The 23,806-nt window shown below is 45.3% G+C and overlaps 1 protein-coding gene and 1 pseudogene across 5 annotated transcripts in view; one reads left to right on the plus strand and one right to left on the minus strand.

Moving 5' to 3' along the window:
* Positions 1-1,587: 1,587 nt before the first annotated feature.
* Positions 1,588-23,806, plus strand: part of LOC138825609 (pyridoxal-dependent decarboxylase domain-containing protein 1) — a 42,347-nt gene continuing 20,128 nt past the window's right edge. The window contains exons 1-7 of one of the 5 annotated variants that reach the window (XM_070020305.1): positions 1,588-1,758; positions 15,188-15,261; positions 15,749-15,814; positions 17,611-17,691; positions 18,614-18,760; positions 20,146-20,335; positions 23,106-23,174. In XM_070020305.1, the coding sequence (XP_069876406.1) occupies positions 1,753-1,758; positions 15,188-15,261; positions 15,749-15,814; positions 17,611-17,691; positions 18,614-18,760; positions 20,146-20,335; positions 23,106-23,174 (633 nt within the window). In that variant the 5' untranslated portion in view covers positions 1,588-1,752. Of the gene's footprint in view, positions 1,759-2,064; positions 2,236-2,570; positions 2,644-15,187; positions 15,262-15,748; positions 15,815-17,610; positions 17,692-18,613; positions 18,761-20,145; positions 20,336-23,105; positions 23,175-23,806 lie in introns of those variants that run through there. The other 4 variants (XM_070020304.1, XM_070020307.1, XM_070020308.1 and 1 more) reach the window with 4 other exon arrangements.
* On the minus strand, positions 12,735-13,082 carry LOC138825536 (large ribosomal subunit protein eL37 pseudogene; annotated as a pseudogene).

Raw genomic sequence — 23,806 nt, forward strand, 5'->3', positions numbered from 1 at the left:
CTCAGGAACAGCACCCAGGTCCTGAGTTCAACCCTAAGTACTGGTGCACACACAAAAGAAGAAGGAGAAGGAGGAGAAGGAGGAGGAGGAGGAGAAGGAGGAGGAGGAGGAGGAGGAGGAGGAGGAGGAGGAGGAGGAGGAGGAGGAGGAGGAGGAGGAGGAGGAGGAGGAGGAGGAGAAGAAGAAGAAGAAGAGGAGGAGGAGGAGGAGGAGGAGGAGGAGGAGGAGGAGGAGGAGGAGGAGGAGGAACAGGTGGTGGTGGTGGTGGAGGAGGAGGAGGAGGAGGAGGAGTGGTGGTGAGGAGGGAAGTGGGAGGAGGAAGAAGGGGGAGGGGGAGGAGGGGGAAGAAGAAAGGGAGGACAGGAGGGAGGGAAAACAAGCAAGCAAGCTTTTAATGATACCCATGGTGATGTGTTTGAGGTGCAGTGTACCCAAATGTATCTGGATACATGTGGACTAAAACAGGTAAAAGAAAATACGAGAGGGGATGGATGGCGTTGGGGGAGATGAGGATGATGAAGGGGTGGCATGGATCAACATGCATCGTACTCATCAACTGACATGTTGCACTGAAACCCTTTTGTACAACTAAAGACAATTTAACAAGTGTAAAAAGTATATTAAGTAGAATTTAAGTAGTGTATACATTGGTTATTAGATGTTCTCTCCCCCCCAACTTTTATAAATGTTTGCAACGTTTTAAAAACACATGGTTAAAGTAATGGTACTTGCTCATGCAGAAAGAGGCACATTCAATTTATCGTTCTTGGAAAAGTGAATTCTTATGTCCTTTGCCCTTTGTAATGTCCCTAGTTGTTTGCTTATTTGGCAGTACTGGGGTTTGAACTTAGGGCCTGGTGCTTGCTGGGCAGGTGATCTACCATTTGAACCACGCCCCCACGACACCAGACACCGGTTTCTTCAGAAGGCTGGCAACACACAAGGAAATACTTTGCTAGGTAATGCTTGCTTCACATAACGGGACAGTTGGCTAAAATTCAAAATAGCGCAAAATATGTCATTTCCTAGGCTGGCAAAACTGTTGACCCACAGCTTTAGGGAGACAGGCGTATAAGCCCAGAAGAGAAAAAGAAATGTTACCGTGGCTGCTACTAGAAGTTCTTCGGGCTGGGGGCGGGGGGAGGGGGAGAGGGGGAGAACGTGTCTTACCCACGACACCCACGGGTGATTTTCCAGTCCATTCATCATCACAGTGAGAGGGATTACTAACAAACCAGGCCCCTCCACAGAGCAGGAGTGATGGATAGGGAAGTCCGGCCCGGGATGCCCAGGCCTGGCGCTCAGTCCTACCTAGAGCCGCCCGGTGAGACGAGATAATGACACGGGCATCAAAGGGATGCTGTTAATAAAATGGAACCGCGGGCAGACCTGTTATCATCATCATCATCATCATCATCATCATCATCATCATCATCATCATCATCATCATCATCACTGTTCTCCTCCCGTCCCTGGACAAGCGTATAATTATGACATGGAGGCGCTGTCTCAAAATCTTCTCCTTCCAGGCTTCTATGGGAAGAGCTGAGACAAACACCCCCAACTTGGACCAGGGGCCCCGTGGGAATTTAAAGAGCCCCTAAATCACTGAGCCACCCGCTCCGTCGGCGCTGCGCAGGCGCAAAGGCGATCGCCCCGCCCACCGGCCCCGAGGTCGAACGGACTGTTCCATTCCTGAAGGATGCTGAGGGGTGGAGTGGAAGAGACGGACAGGGGAGCCCGGGCCCGGGCATGCAGGTGCGTGTCTAGTAGTTCCAGAAATCTTCATTCCAGCAGTGATACTTTGTGACGATTATATTTCCACTCCGACGAGGGCCGCTCACTTCTGAAAAAGGTTGCGTGTGGGACGGTTCCACTACCCCCCCCCCCCGCCTTCCTCCTCCCGCCTTCCCCCGGGCGCGTCGGGGCCCGGCCAGCGTGTGAAGGCCGAGTACGGAAGCCTAGAAGGCCCCGCCCCCTCCGCCGGGGCCCCGCCCCGCCTCGCCGCCCGCGACGCGCGGCTCCACCGCCCGGCGACGCCGCCGCCGGCCGGCTCCTCCTCCTCTCCGCCCCGCCGGCCGCGGGCGCGGGGCACGTCAGCGCTGCCAGCGTGGAAACCGCTGCGGGGCGAGGCGGGGCGAGGCGCGGCGCGGGAGGCGGAAGTAGCGTCCGGGACGGCCGGGCCACCCGCGGACTCGGCCGCTCTCCTCAGCCATGGACGCGTCCCTAAACCAGGTCGGTACCCCGGGGGTGAGGGCCGGCGCCGCGGCCTCCCCTCCCCTCCGCCGCCGCCGACCCCCTTCCCTCGGCCTCCGGGGCGACTGTTTGCCCGCGAGCTGCCATTGTGACCCGGGGGAGGCCGCCGGGGGTGGGGGGGGGGAGCGGGCCGCCCCGCCCGGGCCTGGTCGCGTCACGGCGGGGGGGGGGGGCCGGGCCCGGGTCCTGCCGCGGGGGGCGACCTCGGCCCTGCCGCGCGCGCGCGCGCACGCGGGCTCCGGAGCGAGCGGTGACAGGCGCTTCTTCAACCCCGCGGGCCCCGGAAGCTTCTGGAACGGAAGAAAGTCTCACCTGCGAAGCTCGGACGTGTGCGCTGCGGTTTGCAAGTTAGGAAGAAAATGGTTAAACTTTGTTAGCGTTGATAAGGTTCATCTGGAGGCCCTGGGGGGGGCGGGGTGTGGGTTGGTTTTTGGTTTTGGGGGCGGGGTGGGGGGGGTGAAGATAAAATTTCAGCCTGGGGGTCTGAACCTGGGGGTCGGGGTGCAGGACTCGGGGCTGCGTGTTTAATGAGAACCCCCTCCCCCCACCACACACGCACACACACACACACACGTACACACACGTACACACGTGTGACTCCAGGGCCGGGAGCTGGCGAACACCCGGCGGGAAGCTCTGGGGTCAAGAAGGGGTGGGGCGCCTCCCCTCCCCACCCCACCCCCAGTCGTTGATGAATTTAGTTTCCGGGATCGCCACGGCTCAGCGACTTCTTGGCTCTCCCTATCCGCCTCGCAGGAGGGACTTAGGTGGCCACCCCCAAATCCGGTGGCACCAGCAGCGCGACCCTGGCCTCCCCTCGGAGAGGAGGTGGGGGGATGTAATCTGGCTGGCTGCTCTGGCGTGGAAATGGGCTCTCCTTGTCCCCGATTGAGGGCCCCATCAAGGAGAACAGGTGTTTTACTGGGGTTTCTTCACGGATCTTGCCTGCAGTGCCTAATATCCTGCCCTCTTCTCCGTGCCAGCTTGAGACTCGGCAAGTCCAGTTTGGTGCAAACTCAGTTCTTCCTACGTGGGGGCGGGGTGGGGAGGGTAGGGGGACAGGGAGGAGGAGAATCAGCAGCAGATGATGTGGATTTGTTCACGTGTGGCCGGAGAGTTGAAGGCAGTCGCGGTAGAAATTGAGCCAGACACATGGTGGTTTATCTTCTTGGGCATTTGGTATAAACTGGGCAAAACATTTAACTGAAATAGGAAAGGATAATGTATGTTGGTTTTCCCTCTAGTCTTCTGATTAGTGCAGTGTCTACGTTTTGGTACTTAGCATTTCATGTAGGATCGACGATTCTCAACCATAGGGAAATTTTGTTCCTCAAGGAGACATTTGGCCAATCTGGAGGTTTGTTAGGTTGCCACAGAGGGCAGAGAGGTGTTGGGAAACATTGCACAGCACGTCCCCCAACCTCCTAACATCTTTAAAATGTCTAGAAGATCCCAATTGCAAAACCCACCTACACTACACAGGGAGACTCTTGTTTGAAAAACAAACAAACAAAACAGCTGAAGCTGAGAAACTGGTTAAGATCGGGTGTATGACACCAGTTATTGAATACAAATGATTTATAAAAGTCCCCCTTCATGGGCTGGGAAGCTGGCTCAGTGGTAGAGCGCTTGCCTTGCATGCCTGAGGCCCTGGGTTTGATTCCTCAGCACCACATAAGCAAAAAGAAAAAAGCCGGAAGTGGCGCTGTGGCTCAAGTGGTAGAGCACTAGCCTTGAGCTGAAGAGCTGAGGGACAGCGCCCAGGCCCAGTGTTCAGGCCCCATGACCGGATAACCCTCCCCCCCCCCCCCCCCCCCCCCCGCAAAAAAAGTGTCCTTTCAGTGTTGTTTCTAATTTCATAAGAAGTAGGGGTGGGCTTTGTGTCGTTCAGTTAAAAACCTAAGAGAACTGGGGTGATCATTCTTCCAAGAATAGTTCTGTATAGGAAAATCTGCAAAACAGAGTGGGTAGACATCCTACTTTAAATGTTACTTTCCTGACATTTGACTAGTAGATTACAGTGGTTGTTCCTTAAATTCTAATTGATAATAAAGGATCCTAAACCTTTAAAATGAAGATCTGAAAAGGTACTGTAACTCTTAAATGCTTAAGGCTGGAGCAGTCACCAAAACTGCAGTGAATTTTCAGGAATTCAGAACACATGGACTGAAAGTCTCTGCTTTAGGCCACTGTGAAAATTGTGAATGTGCCTTTTTTTTTTTTTTTTTAAGGCTAGGGCTCTTATTTTTATATTTCATGCAGTCATAGAGAACTTTATAGGATTGCTATGATATGTGTTTGGATGATTGTATTCTGAAAATAATTTGAGTCAAAGCAAAACATTGGATTGTATCATGATGAATAGGCTATGACACTGGGCAAAGTTCTACATTGCTGGTATAAATTTGAGAGCTATTTGAGCAGTTCTGAATGATCCCATTTAAACTGATCATGCATAATTGATGTGGCTACAGAAACCACAATGTTATTTGATAGTTGTCCTCTAAAATTCCAACATCTCTTCAAGATGTAATATGTGTTCGTCATTTAATAGAATCACTCTTCTCCTTTCCTTTGGTCCAAACGTAATGCTGTACCTTTTTCTTTTTGGGGGGTCATGGGGCCTGAACACTGAGCCTGGGCACTGTCCTCAGCTCTTCAGCTCAAGGCTAGCGCTCTAGCACTTGAGCCACAGCACCACTTCCGGCTTTTTTCTTTTTGCTTATGTGGTGCTGAGGAATCAAACCCAGGGCCTCAAAAAAAAAAAAAAAAAAAGCAGCTAGGTTAATTAAGGGGACAAGGAATTCAAACTAGCGGAGTAAAAAATAGATGTTTGAGCCCCCTAATACTATACTAGGAGACTGCTGGGGAATAGTCTCATAAATTCAAGTACAAAATGCCACAAAGTAATTGCGGATGGCCTTATTTACCTCTTACATGCCTACACCTTTCACTAAAACTTGCTATTTTAAAGTTTTTTCAGTTGCTTAAAATTCTTATTCTTCCTGTGTATTGTATTTAGGCAGGGTCTACTCTTATTTTTTGTTTGTTTTGATTTTGGGGGGCACTTGGGGATTGAACTCAGAGCCTTGCACTTGCCAGGCAAGCATTCTACTGCTTGAGCCATGCCCCCAGCCTGAAATGTGTTTTGTGTTTACTTTCATTGCATCCTTGAGCACACTGAGAGCTGAGGGTTTCAGCTTCACACTCCTGACATTGGCCAGATAACTGGCTGTCATGGAGGAGGTGAGGCACAGTTCTGTGCACTGAAGCACTTAACAGCATGCCTGACCTTCCATCCATCCCATCCTCCATGCCAGCAACACTGGCATTGCCCCAGATGGAGGCAGTTGCCTCCTGGGAGTGGGAGGAATTGGGAATTGTCTCTGTTTGGAAATTACTTAGAGAATCTAGAGCTGCACTGTACAATTCAAGAGACACTAGCAATATTTACTGACTTAAATCTAGATTAATTATGATTAAATAACACTTGCAATTCTTTTTTTTTTTGGTCGGTCATGGGGCTTGAAATCTGGGCCTGGGCGCTGTCCCTCAGCTCTTCAGCTCAAGGCGAGCGCTCTACCACTTGAGCCACAGCACCACTTCCAGCTTTTTCTGTGTATGTGGTGCTGAGGAATTGAACCCATGGCCTCATGCATGCAAGGCAAGCGCTCTACCACTGAGCCACCTTCCCAGCCCGCAATTCATTTTCTTATTCAAACTAGCGATGTTCCAAGTGTGGAAAAGCTGCATGTGGTTATGACTGCCCTACTGGTCAAGACAGTTCTAGATCATTTCCATCACCAGAAAAAGTTCTGCGGGACAGCTGTGGAGTTTAATTTGCTCACAGCATCTAATTCTTACTCCTGAACAATGCATCTTTCACTCTTTTTTTGATTTAAACACTACTCACACCTTTATCACCGTATTGAAAAGCCTGAAGTTTTTAAGGAGGAAGAACAACAGGAGTGGAACTTCCTGATGATTACTTGGCAATGAGGACCGCAGAACTGCTCTCCCTGCTTTAAAAAGCAGTTTAGAACCCTGTTAGCCCAACCTGAAATGATGGGTTTCTGTGTGTGCTTTGCAGAGCTGCTCATACATGGAATGGGAGGACTCCTGTGTGGAGCTGATGGCTGTGATTGTAGCTTTCAGTTAAAGCTGGTCTTTGCCTCATCATGAAATGAGGGGTCTTCATACTGGTTGGGTGAGGAGGACTGCACTAGGGATTACCCAGTGCTAAGTGGCAAAGAGGTCTGATGGGACTTGCCATGCTACAAAGTTTCTGCTCCTAAAAATGTTTGGCCTAGGTGATTACTCAAAATTTGGGGCAGTGGTCAGTAGCAAAGCTACTGTTGCGTTCTAAGAGTTCCAGTTATAAATATCAGGAGTTTCTGAAGTTTAGTATAAACTGGCTTTACCTACAAGCAGAAACCAGTTTTGATTTATATGGTTTTTTTATTTTTATTTTTTGTCAAAGGCCAACTAAAGACAAAACCTAGTGCTGAGTGCTGCACAATACACAAGGTGAATAAGATGTGATTCCTCTTGGGGTTATGGGCTGCTAAAGAGAATACAATACATATTTAGACAAATACTATGTGGCAAGGAGGGGTAAAAGCTCCTATAGTAGTTCACACTTGTAACCCTAGCTATTCAGAAGGCTAAGAATAAAATAGGAGGATCACAGTTCCAGGCCAACCTGGGCAAAAAATATGCAAGACCACTTCTCAACCAATAGCTAGGCATGGTGGTGTGTGCCTGTCATCCCCAGCTACCAAGGGGAACATGAACTAGGAAGATGAAGATCTATGTGCAGACCTGGGCAGAAAGTGAAACCCCTAACTCAGAATGACCATTGCAAAAGAAGACTGTCAGTCAGAAGTAGAATACCTAATAAGTGCAAGGCCCTGAGTTCAAACCCCCAAACCTCAAAAAAACATAAAACCTAGCGTAGAGATGGGAAACAAGCAGGGAGTCCATGGAGTGGGTGACCAGTAAAGATTTTGTGGAAGAGATTTTTTTTTTTCTCTTCCTTTTACTTGTTGAAACAGTGCCTTGCTGTGAGGCCCAGGCTGGCCTCAGACTCGGTACTCCTGCCTCAGGCTCTTGCTTGCTGGAATCACAGTGTTCCCCATCACACCTGGCCTGAAGAGATTCTTAAGAGAAAATTTGTAACTCAGAATTATGCTTTTCTAGAGCTTGCCTTAATTGTAAAAGTGATGTAGAGTTTTACTTTACATGGTAATTGTGTCTCATAATGTTGCTATTACAATATAAATCAAGAGGGGCTGGGAAGGTGGCTCAGTGGTAGAGTGCTTGCCTCCCATGCATGAGGCTCTGGGTTCGATTCCTCAGCACCACATAAACAGAAAAAAGCCAGAAGTGGCTCTGTGGCTCAAGTAGTAGAGTGCTAGCCTTGAGCTGAAGAGCTCAGGGACAGCATCCAGGCCTAGAGTTCAAGCCCCACGACCGACAAAAATAATAAATAAATAATAAAATTAAATACATATATAAATCAAGAGACAGAAAAGCCCATTGCATCCTGGGAAGTTAAATCACGTATCTAGCTGAAGTTCCTTCTCTTCTAGCAACATTCAAGGACCATGACATAAAAGTATTTCATAGGACTGGGAAGGTGCCTTAGTGGTAGAGTGCTGGCTTAGCATGCATGAAGCCCTGGGTTCAGTTCCTCACTGCCATATAAACAGAAAAAGCTGGAAGTGGTGGTGTGGCTCAAGTGGTAGAGTGCTAGCCTGGAGCAGAAGCAGCTCTGGGACAGTGCAAGCCCCAGGACTGGCGCAAAGAAAAAAAAGTTATTTTGGTTTAATTTAATAATAGTATTTCTGGGTTTTGCTTTGCTGCAAATGTTATTTTTCATTTAGGTGGCAATGCATTCTGAGTTAGAAATGACTGAGAGAAGGGTAAGATTTTCATATAATCCTTTTCCAATTGCAGAAAACCAGAAACATCAAAGCAAAGCTTTGAAGTTGCTAACAGTTGAATATTGGCACCTTTGCACAGCTCAACCTTAAAAGTCTCAAGACACGCAGAAGGGCTGGGAAGGTAGCTCAGTGGTAGAGCCCTGGGTTCCATTCCTCAGCACCACATAAGTAGAAAAAGCTGGAAGTGGTGCTTTGACTCAAGTGGTAGAGTCTAGCCTTGAGCTGAAGAGCTGAGGGACAGTGCCAGGCCCAGAGTTCAGGCCCCACGACTGACCAAAAAAAAAAACAAAAAAAACAGGAATGGATGGTGTTTCCTCAGAATTAAGGCTTCGAACCTCAATCCTCCATGATTGTATATAATAGTGTGGATAAGAATAATATATTCTTTTTTTTCTTTTTAAAATTATTTTTAATTAGCATTAAGGTTCATTGTGACATTTCCATACATGCATACTGTGGAGCAGGTCAAACTCACTCGCACAAGGATAATAGTTATATTTCTGATTTGTCCTTTGGTAAATTCTAGGAACACTTTAAAGTAGATTTTCTGAGGAAGTTATGCTATTTAATTGCTATGGCATGCTTTAAACAATTTAATTTTTTTCTAGAATAAATATGCGGTTCCAGATAAACTAGAAAGACTTAGAAGTTTTCCTGCGTGGGGGAGGTAAGGTGGGGAGGGGGTGTTTAGAAGTGCTTGCTCATGGTATAATGGTAAAGTGAATGGATTCTAGAAGCAATGGCTTTTAGGAAGGTGTTTTTTTGAACTTGGATCTCTAGTGTTTGCAACCTGCTTCTATGACAAGTGATGGAAGCCTTTCCCTCCACATAGCACACTGCGAGTGAGATTTGACATCTGCTAGGAGTTTCCCTGCCTACCCTCCTACCCAGTACCCTACTCAGGGACTACTGAGTGTCAAATGAGGGTCCCCTTTTGCTCTTTGCTGCCTCTTCTGTGGGAATTTGCAAGGTTAGATTCTAATTGTCACATGGAATACAAAAGCTTTCCTATCAGGGAAGGAGGGATAGGTGGAGGAAAAATAGGAGAAAAGGTGAATCCTATGCGATATATAATAGAAGTGTCCTGTAGGGAGTTTAACATGACTTCCTGGGGGCTGGGAAGATGGCTCAGTGGTAGAGCGCTTGCCTTGCATGCCTGAGGCCCTGGGTTCGATTCCTCAGCACCACATAAGCAAAAAGAAAAAAACTGGAAGTGGCGCTGTGGCTCAAGTGGTAGAGCGCTAGCCTTGAGCTGAAGAGCTGAGGGACAGCGCCCAAGCCCAGAGTTCAAGCCCCACGACCGGACTCCCCCTCCCCCCCCCAAAAAAAAAGATGACTTTCTAACTGTGGACAGACCTGTCTCTGACACTTGAAAGTACAAAACCCAATTTACTTGCATAGCAATAAATGTTTATTTGGATATTTAAAAAAATTTTCCTATCAACTGGGAAGATCAGGCTCTAATGAGCTAGTTTTTACTGAATATCTTCATGTCCCACACACACTCAACATATCCTCCATTAGAGTTAAAAAAGAAGCCTTTCAGCAAACACCTAAACCTTAGAAGATGGAGGGAGGCAAAAAGTAGCTGGTTCTTTTTTTTTTTTTTTTTTTTCTCTTCCCAGTCCTGGGGCTTAAACTCAGGGCCTGGGCACTGTCTCGGAGCTTCTCTTGCTCAAGGCTAGCACTCTGCCACTTGAGCCACAGCACCACTTCTGGCTTTTTTCTGTTTATGTGGTACTAAGGAATTGAAGCCAGGGCTTCATGCATGCCAGGCAAGCAAGCACTGTACCCCTAAGCCATATTTCCAGCCCAGGTACCTGGTTCTTAATTAAAACTGTTGAAATCAGGCAAAAATAAATATATAAACATTGAGAGTCCAACAAAGTTAAGCAAGCGAGTTTTGTAAGTTATCAGCCTGGAGAACTCCTGTCCTGTGTTACCATTGACCCATAGGAGCTATAGTGTTCTGGGGTGCCCATTGCTGTGCTGCTCTCCTGCTGCTTCTCAGATGGAGTGGACATGGGGTATTTTGGGTACTTGTTTCATGCTGGGCAGCAGGGGTTGTTTTCACCTAGAAGGAAAATAACATAAAATGTAAGTGGAGAAGCAAGTGGTTATCACTATCCAGGACTGACCTTGTTTGGAAAGCTGTGAGGACAAGGTAGTCAGTATATCAGAAACAGCAATTTGGGATTAAAGTAGTGATTTTTGTACCTCTAAGAACTACAGTGGAAACTGGGTGCTGAGATCTGAGAATTACAGTTCAAAGCCCAGATGGGGCAGGAAAGTCCATGAGACTCTTACTCCAATTAACCACCAGAAAACCAGAAGTGACGTGACTGAAAGTAGCAGAGTGCTAGCCTTGAACCAAAGAGCTCAGGCACCAGGCTCAGGCCCTGAGGTCTAACCCTGCAGCTGAACAACAACAACAAAGAATTAGCTTGGAAACAGCACTCACAGTACCCAGCTCTTGTGTCCAAACTGAGCATTCCTTCCCTGAAAGTGCACTTCATTGCATACTAAGTCTTACGGCACTGGAGGGTGATTCCATGCCCCTGATCTATACCCTAAACTCCTATACTTCTGTTATTGATGAATGTTATGATTTATGTAGGTTGTGTGTGTGTGTGTGTGCCAGTCCTAGGGCATGAACTCAAAGCCTGGGCACTGAGCTTTTGTGCTGAAGGTTAGTGCTCTATCAATTGAACCAGGCCTTTTGGTGTTAATTGGATATAGGAGTCTCTCAGACTTTCCTGACTGGGCTGGCTTTGAATTGTGATCCTCAGATCTCAGCCTCCTGAATAGTACGAGTAAGTTATGGGCACCCAGCTTTTATGTGTTTGTTTGTTTTTTTAATTAAATTTTAGGCTTTCTTTCCCCTTGTACCTCCTTCTAGAAGCTGCTTTTCTAGAAACTGCTTTTCTTGAAAGATTTAGTGCTTTTACAGTCCTGGGAACTGAACCCAGAGCCTTGCATATGCTAAGCAGCCCAAGCTCTGTATTTCTCATACTGCAGTGATTCACAAACCTTCTCTGTGAATTTTGTCACGAATATACTGCCTACTCTATCATTTGCTTAATACTTTCTGCCCCCACCCCCTTCAGTCGTGGGGCTGAGTGCTGCCCCTCAGCTCTGCAACTCAAGGCTAGCTAGCACTCTACCACTTGAGCTACAGTGCCACTTCCAGCTGTGGTGCTGAGGCATCTAACCCAGGGCCTCATGCATGCGAGGTAAGCATTCTACCACTGAGCCACCTTCCTAACCCCTTAATACTTTCTTTTAAGAATGACTTTACAAAAAAAAAAAAAAAAAAGAATGACTTTAAAGGGTCAGGAAGGTGGCTTAGTGGTTGAGTGCTTGCTTAGCATGCATAAAGCCCTGGGTTCCATTCCTCAGTACCACATAAACAGAAAAGGCCATTAGTGGCACTGTGGCTCAAGTGGTAGATTACTAGCCTTGAGCAAAAGAAGCTCAGAGACAGTGCCCAGGCCCTGAGTTTAAGCCCCAGGACTAGCTAAAATAAAATTGCAAATTGCTCTCTGATTTCCTTTACTACCTTACCTTGCAATCCTTCTGATAGTGACAGAGTATTTTGCTATCCCATACTGGCTGACAGTGATGAAAATCATGCAGTATAAAATGAATTTTTAAATGCCCTGCAGGGATGAAGAGTAGGCTTGTTTTACCAAATGAAGTGTCTTTTAAAATCTCTTGTCTGTGACAATGAGTATACGATTGAATGGTTCTCTTTAGGAGCCTTGAAATTGAGTTATGTTCTACCACGCATCCGTTATATGTACCTGTAGCAGAATACTGAATCCACTTAGTTATACACAGAATCAACTAGCTGAAATGTCATTTATGCCTAATGAGTATTACTGCTTCTGAATTCTCAGCAGTAATTATTAGTTTTGTGATTAGAAAACATGTATGTGGTCAGGTGTGGTGGTGCACGCCTGTAATCCCAGCACTCGAGGCAGTGGTCAAGAGGATCTGGACTTTGGGGCCATCCTGGGCTACATAGCAGGACTCCTGTCTCAGAGAAAAGAATGAAACCTCTGTAGGCATTCTCGGGTTCATACTTTATAGATACTTGGTTGTAGGATTTTGTTTCTTAAGGGTCTGATTGCTACAAGCCTTTTTAAGGCTTAAGTTATATCTCTGCCTAGAGAAGCCATTTAAAACACCACGTTGTGTATGTTGTGATGCTCTGCTTCCTCAGTGAGAAAAGGAATGGAAAGGAAGCCGGCCAAATGCCAGCTGGCTTCAGGCGGCGTGGGGCCGGCTTGGAAGTTATTGAGTGAGTGCTCTGTGATAAAGGGACCTTTTCTCGGAATTGTTTCTAGAAGGCCCTACAGAAACATATTCACAGGTGGAATAGGAAGTCTGTGGGAGCCACCCGGGAATTGTCAGGTGCTGAGCGTCGAGCACCAAGCACCAAGGCGGGCACTGCCAGCCATGGACTGCTCCAAACTCTAGTGTGTTGTCTTTTTTGTTTGTTTGTTTTAAACCAGAACGTTTATTGTATGGCTAATCTTTTAAATTCTCAAGATGAACCGACGCTGCAACAGCTGCTCTCTTGGGTTTAGGTGTTGTTCCTTCACAGGATCCATGCCTGAATCTGCCATAGACCATTTTTCGGTGCCTCATCCCACCTGTCCCGGCAGTATTGGTAGTAGTTCGTCTCTTAGCCTTGGCACTCCAGTTACACTTTCTCTTGCGTTTTGCAGGCTAGCCACATTTGGTACGTGTCACCTTCTGAAGGTGGCAGGCCTTGGAACCGCAGCAGCAGCACAACGTGTGCGTCTTATTGCGATGCTTTCCAAAGGATGACGTTCCCTTCGTCATCTTGCCTCTGCCGCCGAGACCAAAGAATAGTGTGTTGTTTTTATTCCAGTCAGAGCTTGCTCAGAGCCCCTGTGGAAATGGAATGAGGTTTAAGAACTGAAGTAAACATCTCCGTTAAGGGCAGCGTAACGGTACATCCGGGTTTGCCCAGGACCATCCCAGTTTATACCTTTGGTTCTGGGTTAATTATTACACTAGTGCCCCTTTGGTTCTTAAAAGTGTCCCGGGGTAGATGAGAGCTTTATGGTTATCCAGTTAAGACTGTTGTACAATGAAAAGTTCCCTGAAGGGAGACACTTTGGTGGGGTGTTTTTTGTTGTTTGTTTTTGTTTTTGTTTTGTTGGCCATGGGACTTAAACTCAGGGCCTTGGCACTGTCCCCAAGCTTTTTCACTCAAGGCTAGTACTCTACCAATTTGAGCCACAGCACCAACTTCTGGTTTTCTGATGGTTAGTTGGAGAGAGTCTCACTGACTTTCCTGCCTGGGCTAGCTTTGAACCATGATCCTCAGATCTCAGCCCCCTTCTCCTGCTTCTCCCCCCGCCACCCCCCCCCCCCCAGTAGCTAGGATTACAGGTGTGAGCCACCAGCACCTGGCTCATTTGTTTGTTTGCTTTACCTTGTGAAAATATTACTCACCCAAACGTAACTTTAACATTCAGCCCGAGTTCTAATTGTGATTTATTTTTTTTTGAGTACAGAGCTTTCTGAGTATGTTGCTTCATTTGCTTCCTTAACAAATTTGAGAATCAGTATTGCCTAATGTTAAGAGTACTGGTTCCATAGTGATAATTAGGAAGTGAGGCCTATGAGGAGATTCGTGAGCATAATGTCTGTATTATAGTGTAAGTGTTAATGCTAATATGTCTGCCTAAGTACTTACTCTGCAACAGACCCTGTGCTTGGTACTAAAGGATAGAAATTAGTGATCTTTCTAAGAAGCTGACATAGAAGATCATGTCACCATCCACCTAGTGAACCAGAGGTACTGTGGTACAGTTCAACTCTTCATTCATCCACATTTGTGTCTGGCTGTTGCCGTGTTGTTGTGCGGTAACAGTAATCATAAGGCCACCTTGCCTGACACGGTGACAGGTACTGAGGATGTGAATGGGAAGAGTCAGCAGTGGCTTCCCTTGTAGATACTTATGTAGGCATGGCTTTTACTTTTAAGCAATGAATTGATAAACACAACTTATTTTAGAACTTATCCTTCAACTGGATAGCACTTCATATTTTAGATCATTCAGTTACTGCAACAAGCATGTGTGCTGTGAGGGTCAGCATTTATGCACGTTTGAATTACTCAAATTTACCTGCAAATGCTCCTTTCCCTTCCTGTCCACTCCTGCCTTTTGGCTTACCCCCCAAAAAGTATTGGACTAAGAACAATGGAGACTCCACCAGTGTAGTCCATGAGCAGGATTCGGATGGGGGATGATGAGGCTGCATGTGATTCTAGTGTTTATCAATCATGTTGCTTGTGCAATTTGGGTTCCTTGCTTAGTAAGAGAAACGCAGTGAAACCTGCCTTCACAATGTATTTGGGGAACTCTCTGTGCTAGAAAGAGCACCCGTAACCCAGTTCTCAGTAAAGGGTGTAAGGATTCAGGTGGGTAGACAGCAGTTGCCTATTCGAATGGCTAATATGCTCTGTCCCATAGCCCCATGAATGCAACCATTTTTGTCAGGCATCAAGTCCAGATTTGGGGTTCTAAAAACAAAACAACAACAATAACCACCAAAAAAAGGCGTCAGTGTCCTTAGAATATGAAGATGTGAAAGTGGTTTTCCCCATGAAGGATTCTTGGAAATACTGAATTGTAATTGAGTTGGTAGCTAGAGACAACTAAAAAGCAGAGGTGTTCAGACTAGCAGTTTGAGGTTCCTTTTTTACTTGATAGTTGGGCTGTGTGGCGCATGCCTGTCATTTTGGGAAGAAGGAAGACTTTTTTCTGTTACACTCTTTTGTAGCTTTTTTTTGTTTTATACTTTTGTACTATTAGACACTTTTATATTTAGTATTTTGTAATCAGTGTAGAAGAAAGTGGACTTGCATTTGAGTTTTTGGTGAATTATGTTGTCCAAGTAATAGAGGAGTGTCCAAATTTGCTTTACTTTGGATTGTTTTCCAGATAGCAGACCCTACCTTAGCTGAAATGGGGAAAAACTTGAAAGAGGCGATGAAGATGCTAGAGAACAGTCAGAGGTGAGTGTGTGGGACAGAAGCCACCCTGCTCAACGTGTCCAGCCTGTTTTGAAACTGGTGGCTCTGGTTTCCCTCTTTCAGAGACACGTCTAGACTCCAGGATGTCACATGTAGCTTCTACTGAGGTGAAAATTGGTGTTTGTCTTGGGTTGAAGGAACTTTATAATTAGAGGATTTTGAAATGAGGGGAAGAACTTTGAAGTTTCAGTTCTGTCTGTAAAGAGTCTTACATAACACTGATTTGAATCTGTAAATAGTTCTTACTACAGATTCAGGTCATATTGAGTATCTAACCAAAAGTGGGTTGAAGTGGTTTTGTCATGTTCTTTTTCTGAAACTCGATCTAAAACGGAGGCTGGAATGACGTGATCAATGTGTTTCAAATCCTACACCAGTCACTCAGAGGTACTAGGTCAGGTTGGCATGCTCACATGTTAGTAGTTTGACATGATAAAGTCAGTGACCTGTTTTTCTCCTCTTCCATTAGAAGACCAGAGGAAGAGAGTGGAAGGAAGCCGGCACCGGAAGACATCCCAGGACCACTCCAGGGCAGGCAAGTGCAACGGAGATCAGTTACGGTGAAACCTTTTCTAATCCAAGACTTGGTACTGCTTGTTTACAAATTTAGTTTAATGAGAACAAATAAAATTTACACAGTGCAATGTTCAACAGAACATTGGAAAACTGAAATGCCATTGGGTGGTTGGTTTATAATGCAGAGCCTACCATCTTTCCACTCAGAACTTAATATGACCCAACCACTCCAAAGCCATACACAAATTTGTGTTTATAGATGAAATATCATGCGTAATTCATCCTTGGACTTTAGGATCTTCTCAGTAGACTGAGCTTTATTTTGACAGAAATTTCAATTAGCTAAGACTTGTCATCTTTATAATATAGTAGATCAAAGTAAGATGTCAGCTGTAGTCATTGATTGGCAACTAAAGCAAATTAAGTCTGTGGTTTGAACTAACAGAGAACAATAAGTAGCTGGCTCCAGGTTTTGCAGGATGCTAGCAGTTAATCTGAAGCTAAAATCCCACCCTAAGTCAAACTTATTTTCTCTTTTATAACCAGGAAACTGCACGTAGGTCAATAGTACAACTCCCTTAAATTGTTCTTTGACCTATATAGAAATTGTATAAAGTTGCAAAAGAAAAGTATGGAGGAAGTATCCCCGTGTACCAGGAAACATCCTATCTAAAATACCCAGATGCTAAGACCTTAAGATACTCCTCCCACTTAGCATGAACCAGGCTGTCTCCATATGAAGTGTTTCTACAACTCAGTATAGGAAGCAAATCTTGTAAGACTCCTTATCGCAGGCCTGGAGGGACACAGGGTGGTAAAATTTGTTTGTTTTTTGCCATTGCACAGCAGTTCCCCTAGAAGAGACACTCCCAGGAACATCTGAAACTCAGAATGGCCGCACATTTTTGACCCTTACAATGCTGAGTCCCCAGTATTTGAGTCTGGTGATATGTTGATTGCATCTTCAACCGGCCTCTAAAGGCTTAACAAGTTTGGATAGCTAGCTCAAAGTCACAAGGCCAGCAGCAAAATGTGCCTTGACTTCCCTTCCCTGCCCCAGTCCCACACTGTGTGAGGGCCAGAGCTGCTCTCACTGGAAGGTCAGTGCCTTGGGGAATGGGTTTTGAGCATTGTTCCGACAGTGATGCTCTGTTTGAAGATGAAAATTTTCTTAGTCATGTTCTGATCCATAGATACTGCTTTTACATTGCACATGTCACAAGTTGTGTTACCAGTGACCATTCTTACCTTGTTAGCCATTCATATTCTTCTAAGTAGGAGGAAGCTTATGCAGTGAGCAGCTAGAAGCATGTCGTAGATGGAAGTATATGTAGTTAAAGCATATTGCAGCTTTCCCAGCTTGGGGAAGAGCTGGTAAATGTTTTCATTACCTGTCTAAAGCTATTAGTCCAAGCAGACAAGACTCCTCCATGGAGGAAAACAGATATGCCAGCAGCCTTAGAACATTCTCACTGCCTTTGTGACCTTCTAGCATCTTAAGAGGTCTTTTGAGTCTTCTAACATGATTATTAAATATTCTCTGTTCAAATGAACTGGCATAGACATATTCTAGAGCAAAATGTGAAATTTAAAAAACTCATATTTAGGTAGAGTTAATTAATCATAAATAAGGCTAAATTCTGATTTGAGAGTTGATTTTTTGTTCAAGTATAAACTATATATGAAAACACATTTCTTCCCCCTTGTAGTCAGCTCATTGCCCAAAGAAAGGAAAACTTCCACAAGTGCACTAGTTGGTGGTGGGAGTGGGGTTGCGTGCTCTCTTCAGCAGGCTGTTGACTTTCTGTTCTGCAGTGGACAGGACATGGTGAGCATCCTGCAGCTAGTGCAGAATCTGATGCACGGAGATGAAGGCGAGGAGCCCCTGAGCACACGGTAATGGAGAGGGCCAGCATGAGCCACCAGGCCTGGTCTGACCACTTCATCCTTAATCTGTTCTCTGTAGTTCCTTTTTTTCCCCCTGCAGTGCTAGAAATAGAACCCAGGGCTTTGATCATGGTAGAACAACTTAGTAATCTCCAGCCTTCCCTCTCTAGCTCTTGAGGCTGGAATTTAATTGTTAAAATATTGAAAAGAAAATTACTTTTAAATAGTTTTGGCATATTCTGTAAAAAGAAAGATCTAACATTCTTTTTTTTTTTTTTTTTGGGTCAGCCATGGGGCTTCAACTCAGGGCCTGAGCACTGTGTTCTTTTGCTCAAGAGTAGTGCTCTTTGAACCACAGCTCTATTTCCAGTTTCCTAGTGGTTAATTGGAGATAAGAGTCTGGTAGACTTTCCTGCCCAGGCTGGCTTCAAACTCTGATCCTCAGATCTCAGCCTCCTGATTTACTAGGATTATAGGGCTGGGCCATCAGCACCTAGCTCTGATAGGATTCTATATTTTATTTTATTTTATTTACCTGTTTATTTTTGTTGGTGTGGGGCTTGAACTCTGGGCCTGGGCACTGTCCCTCAGCTCTTCTGTTCAAGGCTAGCACTCTACCACTTGAGCCACAACGCCGCTTCCAGCTTTTTCTGCTTATGTGGTGCTGAGGGCTCGAATCCAGGGCTTCATGTATGCAAGGCAAGCATTCTACCAACTGAGCCACCTTCCCAGCCCCCGGATTCTATTTTTTAATATATTTTTCTCCTGACATTTTCAGTGTTTAATATGCATTGAATTTCTGAGTTTCTATGAATGAATGCCTTATGAAATTTTGCATGGATTTCAAGTCTAACAAATTTCTATGGAACACTATAGCTCCTTTTATGTTATTTGATTCTATTTTCTTAATGTAACAAATTTTAATGAACAGAGTCCAGAGTATTGGAGAACAAGGTCACATGGCTTTGCTGGGTCACAGTCTTGGAGCTTATATATCAACTCTGGACAAAGAAAAGCTGAGAAAACTAACAACTAGGATTCTTTCCGATACCACCTTGTGGCTGTGCAGAATTTTCAGGTAAAGACATATGATGACATTCTACCTTCTGTAAGATATTTGCCTCGTTTGAAGGTTGCTTAAGCTCTTTGTGCGACTTGATCTTTGTGTATTAAGAGGGGAGATGGGCTGGGTGCCAGTATCCTGACTACTCAGGCGACTGAGATCTGAGGGTCATGATTCAAAGTCAGCCCAGGCAGGAAAGTCCATGAGCCTCTTATCTTCAATAAACCACTAAGAAAACGGGAAGTGGCACTGTGGCTCAAGTGGCACTAGCCTTGAGCTGAAGAGCTGAGGGACAACATTCAGGCCCAGAGTTCAAGCCCCATGCCCAACAACAACAAAAAAGAGGGAAGATGGTTACTATCTGCTTCATGGTGTTATGGGGGCCAAGTGAGATCCTGTGTCAATATAGGTAAGAACTGAGTGTAAAGGTACTGAAATGTTTGCTAGAGTCAGCCCCTTTTTTGGGGGAAAGGAGGGTCTTGAACTCAGCGCCCAGGCTTTGTCTGAGCCTCTCTGCACAAGGCTAGTACTCTACATTTGAGCCACAGTGCCACTTCCTGCTTTTCCTGAGTAGTTTATTGGAGATAAGAGTCTCATGGACTTTTCTGCCTGGGCTAGCTTTGAACCCCAATCCTCAATACTCAGCCTCCTGAGTAGCTAGGATTACTGGCCTGAGCCACTGGTGCCTGACACCCACACATTATTTTTAAGTGTTTGTTTTCCAAGTTTGGCACATTCATATAAGATAGAGCAATGATCTAGATCAAATACCTTCAATCATCATGTTCTTCCTTAGTCTCTAGGAGACTAAGAAAATTCTAATAAAAGCAAGACTTGCTGGGTGCCAGTGTCCCACACCTGTAATCCTGGCTGCTCAGGAAACTGAAATGTGAGGATCACAGTTTGAAGCCTGTTTGATCAGGGAAGTCTATGACACTCTTTATCTTTAATTAACCTGCAAAAAGCTGAAGTGGAGTTGTAAGCTAAGGGACAATAGCCAAGCCCTGAGTTCAAGCCTCAGTACCAGCATTTTTTAAAAAAAGCATTTATTTTGAAGATTTTAGGGGTGACACTGCCAACACATACCTGCATCACCCATTCCTTCCTTTGTGTGGATTCTACTTTTGTATCTGGGACTCCAGGTGTTTGTTTCCTAGTTTCTGCTTTCTAGAGTTGAATGCGGGTGTCATGTCGTTACCTGTCTCCATTATAAAGTCTGCTGGAGTGAGTGGCCAGCCAGCCCACTTGAGTTGAGGGCGCCTCACACCCCAATCCTCCCTACCTACTCTAGGAGATAGTTCCTCATTGAGAAGAGAATTGCTCTCATGTCTAACATTGGGATATAGTGGTCAGAACTAGCTAGAAGCAAGAGTACATTGATTTATGGGATCTCTTGATAGGTATGAAAATGGCTGTGCCTATTTCCATGAAGAAGAAAGAGAAGGACTCGCCAAGATCTGCAGGCTTGCCATTCATTCTCGATACGAAGACTTCGTCGTGGATGGATTCAATGTGTTATACAATAAAAAGCCTGTTATATACCTTAGTGCTGCTGCTAGACCTGGCCTGGGCCAATACCTTTGTAATCAGGTAATACGATACAAACAGTGTTCAAATGTAGTTTGGCTTTGCTCTTGTGTTCTAGCTGTGGCTAGAACCTAGGACCTTACCCGTGCTAGGCAAGCATTCTATCACTGACTTCCAGCCCCAGTGTTTTGTCCTGGGCTTGAACTCTGGGCCTGGGCACTCTCCCTCAGTTCTTCAGCTCAAGGCTAGCTCTTTACCACTTCAGCCACAATGCCACTTGCGGTTTTCTGAGTGGTTTCTTATTGGAGATAAGAAAGCCAGCACTGCTTGAGCTGGCTTTGAACCATGATCCTCAGATCTCAGCCTCCTGAGTAGCTAGGGTTACAGGCGTGAGCTACCAGTGCCTGTCCTGTCCTGAACCCTTTGAAACACGTCTATGCATTTCTCTAGCTCTAAAGAGCTCTAGCTCTCTAGTTTAAAGAAAGATGGTACACTTGTCTGTCTCCTGTTTTGTAAGAGAATATCATATATATATATATACATACATACATACATATATATATATATATGGGGGACAGGGAGAGAAAATATATTAGTATTACATATATTATTGAATTTGGAGGTGATGTGTGGTAGATAGGTTTATGTATTTCTAATTGCCCAGAGGCCATCATAGGAAACATTTTGCTTTCTTTCCATACTTGAATTAGAGAGGCTGTGTAGTTTTTTTATATGGGTGTTTTCACTGACTGTTGACTTTTTTTGTTGTTGTTGATTGTTGGTTGTGGGGTTTGAACTTGGCCTGGGCGCTGTCCCTCAGCTCTTCAGCTCAAGGCAAGCGCTCTACCACTTGAGCTACAGTACCACTTCTGGCTTTCTGGTGGTTAATTGGAGATAAAAGGCTCATGGATTTTCCTGCCCAGGCTGGCTTTGAACTGTGATCCTCAGATCTCAACTTCTTGAGTAGCTAGGATGACAGGTGTGAGCCACTGTCGTCCAGCTTTTCATTCTTTTCTGAGCAGGTTCTTGCTTTTTCCTGGGCTCACTTTGGACCATGAGCCTCCTGTTTACAGCTAGGGTAGCAAGTGTGCCCTACTTTTTTTTTTTTTTTTTTTTGGTCAGTCATAGGGCTTGAGCTCAGGGTCTGGACGCTGTCTCTGAGCTATTTCGCTGAAGGATAATGCTCTACCACTTTGAGCCACAGTGTTACTTCAGGTTTTTTGGTAGTTAATTGGTGATGAGTCTCACAGACATTCCTCCCTGGGCTGGCTTTGAACCACAGTCCTCAGATCACAGCTTCCAGAGTAGCTAGGTTTACAGGTGTGAGCCACTGGCACCCAGCCCTACTAATTTTTTATTGGTTGAGATGAGGATCTCATGAACTTTTTGCCTAAGCTTGATTTGAACCATGGTTCTCCCAATTTCAATCTCCTTAGTAGCTATGAACTTTTGTAATTTGAACTCAGGGCCTTACTCTTTTCAGCTGGACTATATCTACTTCTTGAGCTATGTCTCTAGCCCTGCCCTTCGCTGGTTATCTTTTCTATCTGGGCTAGCCTCAAACTACCATCTTTAGAGCTCAGTCTTAAGCCCCTGGTAGACTCAGCCCCTGGTAAATACTTGTGTATTTTTCCTCTAAAGAAGAGAATATGTGATAAAGTATTAAATTTTTGGTCTTAACTACTCTTGTTTCTGAAATTGTACAAACAGTACATTGTAACTGTTAACAGTTCCTAAACTTACTCCTCATGTATTCAGAAGCTAATAATGAAGAACATAAAATTAATTTGCCTTGCTTTCCATTCATTACCCTTTGTTTCTCTCAGTACATGATTTCTGTAAAGAAGGCACTGCTGTTCTCTAAATGTCTCTGGTGGTGGTGTGTTTGGAGGAAAAACCCTGTTACCCCAGAAATGCCCAGTGCTCAGTAGTTTCTTTGTTTGCAAAAGTCTTTTTTTTAGTGTACTTAAGACTGTTCCAAAGATAGTTACTTGACTCATTTATGATTGCTTTTATGTTATGTGTCTGTGTTCAGGGGTAACCCTGTGTGCTGAGCTACCTCCTCTGCCCTCATTTAGAAAATTTTACAGCCGGGCGCTGGTGGCTCACGCCTGTAATCCTAGCTACTCAGGAGGCTGAGATCTGAGGATCGCGGTTCAAAGCCAGCCCGGGCAGGAGAGACCGTGAGACTCCTATCTCCAATAAACCACCAGAAAACCGGAAGTGGCGCTGTTGCTCAAGTGGTAGAGCGCTCGCCTTGAGCTGAAGAGCAGAGGGACAGCGCCCAAGCCCAGAGTTCAAGCCCCACGACCGACAAAAAAAAAAAAAAAAAAAAAAAAAAAAGAAAATTTTACATTGTCTCCTCTTACAAGCTATTTAAATTCACATTTTTTGTCAGGGGGTGGGGCTTAGCATTCCTGTGTACTTCAGTCCTGTTTATAAATGTTCCAGGGGGATCAGGGGGTAAATGACTTTCTTCTGTGTTTTTCTTTGAGACAGAGACTTGTTACATACCCCAGGCTGTCTTTGAACTCAAAGTCTTCCTGCCTCAGCCTCCTGAGTGCTGGGATTATACATGTGTGCTACCATGCTTGACTGAGATTTTTTTTCTTTTAATAGTACTGGGATTTGAACTCAGAGCTTTGAGCTTGTCATGCATACTCTCTACCATGCTCTTCCTGCTTTTCACATAAGGTTTCATATTTGTGCCTATGTAGAGCTTGGAATCACTTCTACCTCTGCTTCCTGTCGTTGAGATACTGTGGCTTGTCTGTCACATTCATAAGTGAGTGGGGAAAAAAGGTCTTCTAAAACCATGTGTTTCGCCTTGCAGCTCGGCTTGCCCTTCCCCTGCTTGTGCCGTGTGCCCTGCAACACTATGTTTGGATCACAGCATCAGATGGTAAGTTTTCCTTTGGTTTATATGATAAGCTGGAGCTTCATTTCAAGTGTGTCTTTCAACTAAACTTCTGTTTGCTGACCTCCAGGTAGTTAGTAGTAGCTTACTTCAATCTTTGCTTTGTGTAATGTGTATTGCTGCGTTGTGTCCAGGAAGGTTGGCCAGTATAGGTCAGGACCCCCAGGGTCTTTTTTTGGGTCAGTACTGGGATTTGAACTCAGGTCCTTGCAGCTGCTAGACAGACAGGTTTAGTACCACTTAAGCCACAGCCTCAGCCCTGGCACCTTGCTCTTAAAGGATCTTTTATTTATTTTGGTGGTACTGGGGTTTGAGTAGCAGTGAAACTCAGCTTTGCACTGGCTAGGCAGATGTTCTCCTGAGCCATCTCTTCAGCCCTTTTTACTCTGGTTAGGATAGGATAGGATCTTGGTTTATGGCCTGGTGGGCCTGCACTACAATCCTCCTAGTTATACTTCCTGCTGTATAGCTGTGTTGTGTTGAGATGGGCTGGCATGGAACTGTAGTTCTTCTGATCTCACATAGCTAGGATAACAGGCACATGCCACCACAGCTGGTTGAGATGGGGTCTTGCAAATATTTTGCTTGGGTGGCCTTGAACCATGATCCAGAGTACC

This window comes from Dipodomys merriami, unplaced genomic scaffold, assembly GCF_024711535.1.
Source record: "Dipodomys merriami isolate MVZ:Mamm:240054 unplaced genomic scaffold, mDipMer1.0.p SCAF_138, whole genome shotgun sequence".
Lineage (NCBI taxonomy): Eukaryota > Metazoa > Chordata > Mammalia > Rodentia > Heteromyidae > Dipodomys > Dipodomys merriami.